This window comes from Suricata suricatta, chromosome 17 (assembly GCF_006229205.1).
Source record: "Suricata suricatta isolate VVHF042 chromosome 17, meerkat_22Aug2017_6uvM2_HiC, whole genome shotgun sequence".
Lineage (NCBI taxonomy): Eukaryota > Metazoa > Chordata > Mammalia > Carnivora > Herpestidae > Suricata > Suricata suricatta.
Genome location: NC_043716.1, coordinates 2796029 through 2806559, shown reverse-complemented (window position 1 = coordinate 2806559; position 10531 = coordinate 2796029). Strand labels below are relative to the sequence as shown.

The 10531-nt window shown below is 51.5% G+C and overlaps 1 protein-coding gene across 1 annotated transcript in view; it reads right to left on the bottom strand.

Annotated features, from left to right (window-relative positions):
* NDEL1 (nudE neurodevelopment protein 1 like 1) overlaps nt 1-8154 on the bottom strand; it is a 19326-nt gene extending 11172 nt beyond the window's left edge. The window contains exons 1-5 of the mRNA XM_029928815.1: nt 8057-8154; nt 6294-6447; nt 4792-4940; nt 3070-3206; nt 1291-1673 (exon numbers count right to left, since the gene is read on the bottom strand). Of these exons, the coding sequence (XP_029784675.1) occupies nt 1291-1673; nt 3070-3206; nt 4792-4940; nt 6294-6447; nt 8057-8142 (909 nt within the window). The 5' untranslated portion in view covers nt 8143-8154. The remainder of the gene's footprint in view (nt 1-1290; nt 1674-3069; nt 3207-4791; nt 4941-6293; nt 6448-8056) is intronic.
* Nucleotides 8155-10531: the final 2377 nt, after the last annotated feature.

Here is a 10531-nt window from a genome sequence, read left to right as displayed (position 1 = left end):
ATGCCCGCTCCACCCCCACCCCGATGCCCGCTCCACCCGTACCCCAATGCCCGCTCCACCCACACCCACCTGCTCTATGTCCTCAGCAGCAACCTCAGCACAAGCACAACTAACTACCGTCACCCTATGTACGACTCTGTGGCATTCTCCCGTCTCTGACCTAATGTCACCTTGTAACTAAGAGAAGGTAGGAGAAGTTCTCTAGTCTCTAGTCAAGGGCTATTGAACGCTTGAAATGTGGCTATTGCAACTGAGACCCCGAATTTTAAATGCTAAGTCACTTTAACAAAAACTCAAATGTACATGATCACATGTGGGCGAGTGGCTATTGTACTGGGCGGCACAGATGCAGGGAGCTAACTTCGCTAACTTCCCAGAGGCTCACTCTGAAAGGTAAGAGCCTTAATTTTAAAAAGGGATGGGAAGGAAGAGCTCGAGTCTGGGAAGAAGAAAATACAGAGGAGCAGGAGTGGCCAGAGTATCTGCGAGCTGCGAAAATGAAACGAATCTGTATGAAGAGCTTTGCGCTCCCTGCCAAGGGTCTCGGTAGCGGCCACTAAGTGGTTTTTCTGCTTATCTGGATTTAAGGACCCACACTGGCTGGCGGCAAAAGGAACCTTCTCCCGTACTGCCCATGGGTTACTCCGAACGTCCCCTCTGAGAACGGCAGCCAGCGAGGCACGTACCAGAACGGCCACACGCACCCGGGCCGCACGGTGACTCAGGGCGGCTCTGTACACACTGGGTGTAAAGGCGTCCCGTCTTCAGTGATGTGTTAGCAGCACAAGAACTAACCCTGTGTTTAAATACGATCCCCTATGGGGGCGCCTGAGTGGCTCAGTTGGTTGAGCAACCAGCTTCGGCTCAGGTCACGAACTCATGGGTCGTGGGTTCGGGCCCCGCGTCGGGCTCTGCTGACAGACAGCTCAGAGCCTGGAGCCTCTCTTCGGATTCTGTGTCTCCCTCTCTCTGACCCTCCTCTGCTCAAGCTGTGTGGGTCTCTCTCTCTCTCAAAAATAAATAAAATTTAAAAATAAATAAATACGATCCCCTAGCTTTCGTGTAACGAGGAGGCGTGCACAACCCCCCCCCCCCCCCCCCCCCCCCCCCCCCCCCCCCACACACACACACACACAGACACACTCACCCCGGGAAAAGTTCTGCGCTAACAGAAGCTGCCTTTCGGCAGTTAAACTGCTGATGGGTCTTTTCCTCAATTTTTCATCAGGAACCTGTGTTCCTGTTATCGTCCAAAGATCACCATTGCTTTGAAAACCCTGCAGCTTCTTAAAAGCTCCAGGTATTCCTGCGCTTAGTGTACACGCAGCCACCGAGGCCTGGGCCCCACCAGGAGCCGCCCAGGCCACCAGCCCCTCCTCCGCGCCACGGGTGCTGGGCGTCACCAGCTTCTAGCCTGCAGGGACGGCTCACACCGTGACAGACCCCCCCCCCTCGGTCACTCCTGCACCACAGGTTCAGAAAGACAAGACGGCACAAACCTTTGGGTGAAGGAAATGTGTTTTCCGTTCCTTTGCCAACAGGGGTGGCCGGCAAGGAAAGCGACGCCTGCACCGCCGAATCCATCTTCTCACAGTCCAGGGTTGGAGAGCTGGGCGCCGACTTCCTGGTGACCTCCTGCTGCCTCTCCCGGACTGCCAGCTCTTGTCTTAAATCTGCAAAACGTCGCACAGGGAAGAGCGCTCACTGAGGAGGCACGCACCCCCAGCTGAGTCACGTCGGAAACGCCGTAAAGACAGTCTCCCTATGTTACCAGTTCTCAAAAGTGAGTTTCCTGCTTAATACCTGTTATTTCTTGGGATATAAAAATGACCACCCTACCACCTAAATGATCCTTTAGAACTAAAGCATGCCGGGGCGCCTGGGGGCTCAGTCAGTTGAACGTCTGGCTTCAGCCCAGATCATGGTCTCAAGCCAATCGGTTCATGAGTTCGAGCCCCACATCGGGCTCTGTGCTGACAGTTCAGAGCCTGGAGTCTGCTTCGGATTTTGTGTCTCCCTCTCTCTGCCCCCCTTCCCCACTTACATTCTGTCTCCCGGTCTCTCTCTCCCAAAAATAAACATTAAAAAATAAAAAAGGAAACCTGCGAGAGCCAATACAAAAGCTACAACCTACGAGGACACAGAACTACGTTCAGGTGCAACAAGAAGCAGAACCAAGGCCAAACCGAAACGCGCATGAACCTACAGGACACAAAAATAAATATCCTTCGACTCGTCTGCTTGTATACTGAAAAAATGTTCTTTGGGGATTACTGCAAAATCAATGAAGTACATTTTTAGAATTTTAAATGGGTTGGAAATTTTTTCATTAATTATCAAGATGCAGTATTTTGTTATAGAAAGTAGTCAAAACAGTCGCCATTTTTTTCTTGCTTTCAAGTCTAGAATTTTTAAGCCAAAATTAACATTTCCTTTTCTAGTTATGCAACCGACCTACAGATCACTTATGCTAAAAAAAAAAAAAGGATACAAAGTTATCCCGTTCCAGGGGACGTACCCAAATGTCTACCAGGGAGAGATGGATAAGGAAAACGTGGTCCGTGCTGTAACAGGGTCTCATTCAGCGCTAGAAGCAGGAAATTCTGACACGTGCTCCTGCAGGGACGTGCCTCGAGGGCGTCACGCTGAGTGGCACTAAGCCAGTCACTCGCGGACAGACACTGTACGACCCGCTTCGGTGAGGCTCCCAGAGGAGTCAGAGTCCCAGACGCAGGGGAAGAATGGCGCTGCGGGGGCGGGGCCCGGGGAGTCCCGCTGCTGTACAGACTGGGCCGCAGCGAACGCGCTCTTCCCTGTGAAATGCCCCCTCCCTCCCTCTTCTGTTTGATACACGGCACTACTACCTTGGACAAAACTCCCAACTCTCTACGCCTCAGTTTCCTGACCTGTAAAACGGGGAGACTACTGCCTACTTCTTCGAGTCGATGACACAGGCACTGAGAGACTAGGAGCTTGCAGTGCGGGCCCGCAGAAGGAGGTCCGCGCGGAGCTGGCCTAGAGCCCGCAGGGGCGGGGAGGGAGGGGGCGCTCCTCCAGCCGTAACTTTACCTCTTGCTTCATCCTTTAACCGCTGTACGGAGACTAACAAAGATTCCTTTTCATCAAGTTCACTTTCTAAAAATGCATTTCGTTCGATGGCCTGATTTAGCCTTTGTTCAAAGTCTTCCAGTGACACTATGGTTGCTCTAAAAAAAAAAATGGAGTCCATGAATTAAATACATAGCGCGCAAATAACTAATACAAAAGGAAACAGTCCGTTTAGCTCATGCCATTTCCTGACCTAGAAAGCCTGGCCCAGTTGAAAGAGAATGATCTCGGTCCCTTCTGACCTCTGGTGGCACCCAGTATCTCTGCTACTAGTTTGGGCCATTTAATATATTCTCTTAAATTCCCACTGAAATTTCTTACGGTTCCTTAAAGGAAGGCCATTTATTAGGCATTATCTGTCTCCACTGGACTGCAAACACAGGACAATCAGGTTGACCCATTTTCAAGAAGAAAACTGTCCAACGATTTGAGAGTATATAAAGAATTCATTAAAGATTAGTTTAAAACACAAAGTCCCAGGTCCCACTCCACTGACTCCCGTCCAACTCTTCCTCCTGCACTTCTCATTGTGCTCATTTATTCACCGAATGTTAACATGAGCCCACTGCGCACTGCCCACTAGAACCTCACGTCAGAACTCCCAGTGCCTGTGGCCAATTTGATCAGATCCTATCAACTGTCAAAACGTCTCTCAATGTCACTTGCTCTCCCCCAACCCTCTGCCTCTGGCTTAATTCTCCATCCATCACCTGGATTACTCCTAAAGGGTCCTCCTCCCTACTTCCAGTTCCTCAGTATCACCCTCATAATCAAAATCTGATGTCTTTCCTTTGTTTAAAAAATTCTTAACGAGGCCCTCCTCGCCTCTAGAATGGCTTTCAAACACGGCACGCCGAGGCCCCGCCCCGCCCCCCTCACTCTCACACTGAGCGGCCACAGCGTCCCCACATGCTGTCTCCACGCGCCTCCTGAGCCTCCCTGCCCCTGGCTGGCCTCCTCCCTCCCTGCAGACCCCCGGCGCACTCCAGCGGCTCCCTCTGGGCCCTGGTGCCACCGGGACACTCTCTTCATTCGAGTGCTGACCGTGTGGAAGGTCCCCATCTGTCCCTCCCAAGGGCGGGCTTGCCTCCGAGGCCTCAGCTCCCGCATCAAGCCAGGCGCGTGAGGGTCACTCAGACGTTAAGGAAAGAACTAACAGACAGTGACTGTAAAGTAACAGGGACTAAGCTGTGAAGGGTTCAGAAACAACTAACCATAGACTACAGAAACACTGAGCAACGGGGACAGCAAGCCACTCTGGGCGGTGCGGCAGGGCCGTGACGAAAGCGGTACTCTGAGAAAACCCATCGGTTAGTATTTGAACGGAAGAGAATGAGAAGGAGTAAAGATGCAAAGACGGATCAGAGAGGAAGTCACTGCAAAGCTCAGGCAGAAGATGTGGGGCCTATGTGTGTGGCAGGACCGAGAACACAGAGGGACAGACAGAGGAACAACGGAGACGTGTTTAAAAAAAACCCAATAGGACCAACAACGGTCCGTGGGAGAAGGACAGACAGGAAGAAACCCCGGAAGGGTACGATCTGGAGAGAGAAGGATTCCGATTTAGCACCAATGTGATGAGTGACGGCGACGCGACATCCCAGGAGGCAGCGCCCGGGACGAAGAGCGAGGTGACAGGCCGCGCCACGCCGGCCCACGGTACGGAGCGCGGCGCCCGCTCACCTTTTCGCTCGCTCCAGGTCGTCGTTGGCCTGCTCCAGCTCCCGCACGTACTTGTGCAACTGCTCCTTAATGGCCCGAGTCTGACTTAAGTCATCCTCCAACACGGACACCTGCTTGTAGCTCTGTGCATACTGGTGCTCTAGCTTCTCCTGGTGGCGTGGGTGCAGGCGGGAAAATGCGTTATTAACACGGAGTTCCCCTTAGTGAAGGAAGTAACCCAAGCTAAGGGGGCAGGGGTCCAAGGAACTCGCCCACAATCTGAGGTGATGGGCCCCCTCTCCGCCTCTCAATATTAAACAGAAAAAAAGACACATTCCTTCCAAGCACCTCAACTCGAAAATTTAAATTTTTATTTTATGTTTATTTCTTTTTGAGAGACAGAGACAGTGTGAGCAGGGGAGGGTCAGAGAGAGAGAGGAAGACACAGAATCTGAAGCATCTCCAGGCTCTGAGCTGTCAGCACAGAGCCCGACACAGGGCTCGAATCCATGAACCGTGAGATCACGACCTGAGCCGAACTGAGCCACCCAGGCGCCCCTCAACTCGTACATTTAGAGTCAGCCATTCTCCTCTCAGAAAGAAATCTAATGACGAGGCCTCTGGAAAGAAGTAAAATAGTGAAACCAGTGCCTCCACCTCGCCCTCCCTTGGGGAGAGGGGTGAACTCTGGGTCCTCAGGCTAAACGCAGCCCAAGGGAGCATGGAGAGGGAGACCGCCACCTAGAGCCCCACTGCCCTAGCTCTCACCTGCCCCGCCCTCCCCAAACCCAGCCCCTGACGCCCCCACTCCACACCCCCAGGCACAGAAACCCTCGAGCCCTTGGCTACGCAGGTGATGGACAGCAACAAAGGGGGTTAATCCTTTAACTCCTAGAAATCCCTTTTTAAAAAGGGATTTTAACCCCAACTGAACTTCAAAACTCAAGAGGTGAAGGACAATAAAGGAAGAGATGTGGATTTCACACAAAATAATCTTACAGGGGCGCCTGGGTGGCTCAGTCGGTTGAGCGTCCGACTTCGGCTCAGGTCATGATCTCGAGGTTCGTGGGTTCGAGCCCTGCGTCAGGCTCTGTGCTGACAGCTCGGAGCCTGGAGCTGCTTCAGATTCTGTGTCTCCCTCTGTCTTTCTGTCCCTCCCCCCACTCATGATCTCCCTCTCTCTCAAAAATAAATAATAAAACATTAAAAATTTTTTAAAATCAAAAAATAATAATAATAATTTTGCAGTGCCACTGAAGGAGGCAGTCCCGGGCAAATCAGGCAGCTCTGGAAAACGCCAGGATGGCCACGCACCAGGAGAACAGAGCGCTAACCCGGACAGCTACGGGCTCCTGAGTGAGCTCCCGAACCCCACACCGCTTTCCCCGGGGTCCATGAAAGAAAAGTTTATTCCAAAAATTCACTTCAAGCCCTTTTTTTTTTTTGGCTGCCTGCTGTTCTTAAGTTGCACCTGAGAGACGTACTTCTCGTGCGGCAGAGCCCCGCGCAGCCGCCGTGCTCACCTTGAGTGCCTCCACCTCACACTTCAGTCTTTGGTTGTCGGCCTGCAGGTCCCGGTTCCTCTGCTCGGCCTGCACCAGCTGCGCCTCCAGCTCTGCCTCCAGCTCCCGGCTCCCCTCCTGGAACTCCACCAGCTCGTCCCGAGCCTCCTGGAAGCTGACCACAGACAAAGCGGGAGAGAGGAGTCACAGGAGGAGTCCCAGGAGGAGTCCCAGGAGGAGCCCCGGGGTCCGAGGGAAGATGATCCCAGGACTCTGCCCGGACGCCGGCGCTGCCATAAAATACACCACACAACAGGGACCATCTGTCTCACTTCACGGATTCTAGACTCGGGGTTCGGTGGAAGTGACTTAAAAGGCCCCAAAAGGCACATTTTATACACTCACCCCTAGATCTTTTTTCTTTAATGTTTGTTTATTTTTGAGAGAAAGACAGAGCAAGCATGAGCAGCGGGGGGAAGAGACTGGAGAACAGAGGATCCGAAGCGGGCTCCATGTGTCAGCACAGAGCCCGACGCGGGGCTCACGTTCATGAACCGAGAGATCAGGACCCGAGCCGGAGTCAGACATTTAACCGACTGAGCAGCCCAGGCACCTCACCTCCAGATCCTTCTTATTTAAGGTATTAATAAAGAAACCCATATAACTAGGCCACAAAGTACTCTAAGTGTTTTGCAATACAATTGGTGTCCTTTATAATTCTATTATTTAATTTTATGGATTGAAAAACATTATTCTGGGGCGCCTGGGGGGCTCAGTCAGTTAAGCACCCAACTCCTGATTTCAGTTCAGGTCACGATCTTGTGGGTGGTGGGACTGAGCCCCTCGTCGGGCTCTGAGCCTGACAGCATGGAGCCTGCTTGGGATTCTCTCTCTGCCCCTCTCTCTCAAAACAAACATAAAAACACGTCATTCTGGGAAGGGGTGCACAGGTTTCCCCAGACTACTGAGGCTTCGCGGCACAAGACTCAGAGCACCTGCCCGAAACAGACCCCTTCCGCGCTCACCAGCACCCTCTACCCGGCTTCACAGTAACAACGAAACGGCAATGAAAGGTTTAATAAGGTTTAACAAGCACCGCAAACCAAAGTAGGAAAGAGTGTGAGTGTGTGTGTGTAGGTGCATTTTAAGAAGAAACAAAGGGCGCTTGGGTGGCTCAGTCAGTTGCATATCCGACTCTTAATTTCAGCTCAGGTCATGATCCCAAGGGTCATGGGATCAAGCCCCGCATGGAAATTCTCTCTCCCTCTCTTTGTTCCTCTCCCCGACCTGCACTCTCTCTCTCTCTCTCAAAATAAAAAATAAAAAGAAATCTAAGACAAATTCGGTGCTTAAAAGGTTATTCAAACAGCTGAGATTTTATGAAATGCTCCCCCCGCCCCACCCCAAGCTCTGCTGGGCCCAAACACTGGCCGCATCTGCCTGAAGAGAAGTCTCTGCCGTGCGGGGCCCTAGGCCGCTTCTCGGCATCTCTAGAAGACCAAAGGTGACACGGAACCGGCACACGCACAGCCAAATGTAAACGGAGGCTGGCTAGCAGAAGGAATCCCACACAGGAAGTTCTCTTACTGTTTAATAATCGGAGTCATAGAATCTTATGGCAGTTTTATACTATTCAAATACAAGCAATGCTCTGACCATGTCCAGAACCCCACACCTAACCTTGACTCTAAATTTAGCTTGATATTCAAATATACACATATCTGCACTTGCTGGCCCTGGTATTCCAAACGCCATCCCGTTTTCCGAACGCTTTTCAATATTACCTTTGTTTATACTTCAAGGAAAGTTCCTTCCAGTAAGCGGTTTCCTCCTTTAAACTTGAAAAATTTGGTATATCTTCACCATCCATGATCAAGAAAGCCTGTGAAATATTAAAGACAAACTTTTAATGCTTATTAATTTTTTGAGGGGGGGAGGGGCAGAGAGAGAGAGAGAGAGAGAGAGAGAAGGCCCAGAATCCAAAGCAAGCTCCAGGCTCTGAGCTGTCAGCACAGAGCCTGATGCGGAATTTGAACTCACAAAATACGAGATCGTGACCTGAGCCATAGTCTGACGCTTAGCAGACGGAGCCACACAGGCACCCCTGAAGACAACCTTTTAAACAGAGAACAGGGGCATCTGGTTCAGTCAGTGGAGCATGCAACCTGATCTCGGGTCATGAGTTCAAGCTCCACATTAGGCAGAGAGCTCACCATAAATTAATAGATAACTGACAGCTATTTAAAAAAAAAAACATATGACATTTAAAATTTTTTAAAACAATACATAGAGAACATCAGAATCTAAACCAAAGTATAAAATCTGGGACGGCATGAAATCTGCAGCATTTTGGAGGGAGTTAAACATGACAGATTCTGAGAGTGATTCACTATTATAACTCGGACACACAAATCATCTTTCTGCCCCAACGTCAGGGACCCCCGGCGTTCTGGATCAAGTCACCGCAGGAGAGGAGACAAAGTGCGCGGGCACAGAGGCACGCGGGGCACTTTGGGTCGCAGCCCGAGGCCTCGCAGAGTCGTCCGGCACACGGGGCCCCCGCAGCCGCTGGCCCTCCGGGAGTTGGTGACAGGCCCACGTGCACTGCCCCAGCTGACGCCGCTAGTGCGTGTCCTCCCCTGTCGCACGATTGCTTCAAAAGACCCACCTGGAACAGTCCGTGCCAGGTGGCCACACTAGGAAATCGGGTGCCACACTCTCAGGAGTTTACTATTATTACACTTCTTCTAAGCCCAGAGCTTCTCCCATATAAGCTCACTAATCCCCCAACTTCAAGGTCCGCTCTCATTTGCTCACCCAAAGCATGGCGGGGGGGGGGGGGGGGGGGGGGGGGGGGGGGGCGGATATCTACTTAGTTAACTTCGCATGCAGACTGTCTAAAAACTCCGACCAGAAAACGAAATACCAAGGTCACTGGGCTCACTCCACATTGGTAACTAGAGTGTCTTTCTCCTACGACCCCCTCCCCAAGCACTCCATTCTACCTTCCAGCAATGCTGTTCCTAACACGGCATTCCATGTCAGGTCTGGTCTGGATGTTTCCTCTACCTGGAATGGCTCTCCCTTCCTTGTACATTGTGGAAAGGGCCTACTAGACTTACCGCACAGTAATGCACGTGCTTCCTACACCATCAGGCTGTGTACAGTTATTTCTACCGCCACACGATGTCTGCACAACAGCAGATACTCAATAATGTTAACTAAATTAAACCAAAGTCAACCTACTCCACACTGGGCAGCAAGAACTAAAGACCAGCTATACAAGTGAATGAACAGAAACTTGGGGTCGTAGAGAACCCGGAGGTCACGGAGCACGATCCAGTCACCAAGGGTGAGCAAGAAGTCACAGGCAGGAAACCCCAGCTTCGGGCTGGGCACTCCAAACAGGTGCAAGCGTGGTTTCTCGTGAAATAATATAACACAGAGCTTCATACACTTGGTTTGAGGCCAACCGCAATTTTCCGTTTCAGTCGGGTCTCTCCTGACCACGCCACCTAGTGCTACTTCCAACATGCTAGTCAATCTCCCAGTTATCTGAAATGACCAATCAGCCTAAGAGTTCTCGGAATTCAGATGGATTCTTGACACACTCCGCCTCCCTTCATGGCACCAAGCATAACACTTTGCCAGAGAAAGTACTTAGTGCTTAGTTCCCGAGCGTGTGAGGCCTTGTGAAGCACTGGAGAAGTACTGAGTGCACCGAGTGCCCCCTCCTCTCACGCGATGGCACCTCTGCCGGCACGCTCTGTCCCCACTACCCTGCTCGTGGAGATGCCCTTATGGCCCAACAGCACATTAAAATGCAAGCCTCAGAGCGGGGAGTCCTGCCGAGACCAGGTTCTAGGGCTCCAATTCCGCCGTTATCCGCCGTTAAACTCCTTAAATGATCTGCCTAACTTCTTCAGGTCTCCATTTTTTCATCTAGGGTTTGGACTAGATGACTAGGTTTCCTCCAGTAGGTGTGCTGATTAGTGAATACGACCGTTAATTTTATAACCACATCCCTGCGTCAAAGCTCCCATCCCCACCCCATCCTCCCAGCTGTAGGGGCAGGCGTATCTGCAGCCACAATTTGTAGTAAGGTCTGATCGATGAGGCCGGTCCAGCAGAAGCATCTGGATCTCAGAGGAATATGTGAAGCCCCTGAAGGCATCACCACGTGGTATCAAGAGCTCTCCAGCCGAAGTCACTTTAGGGGAGGGGCCTATTTCATGTTAACAACTCAGGCTAAGGTATAA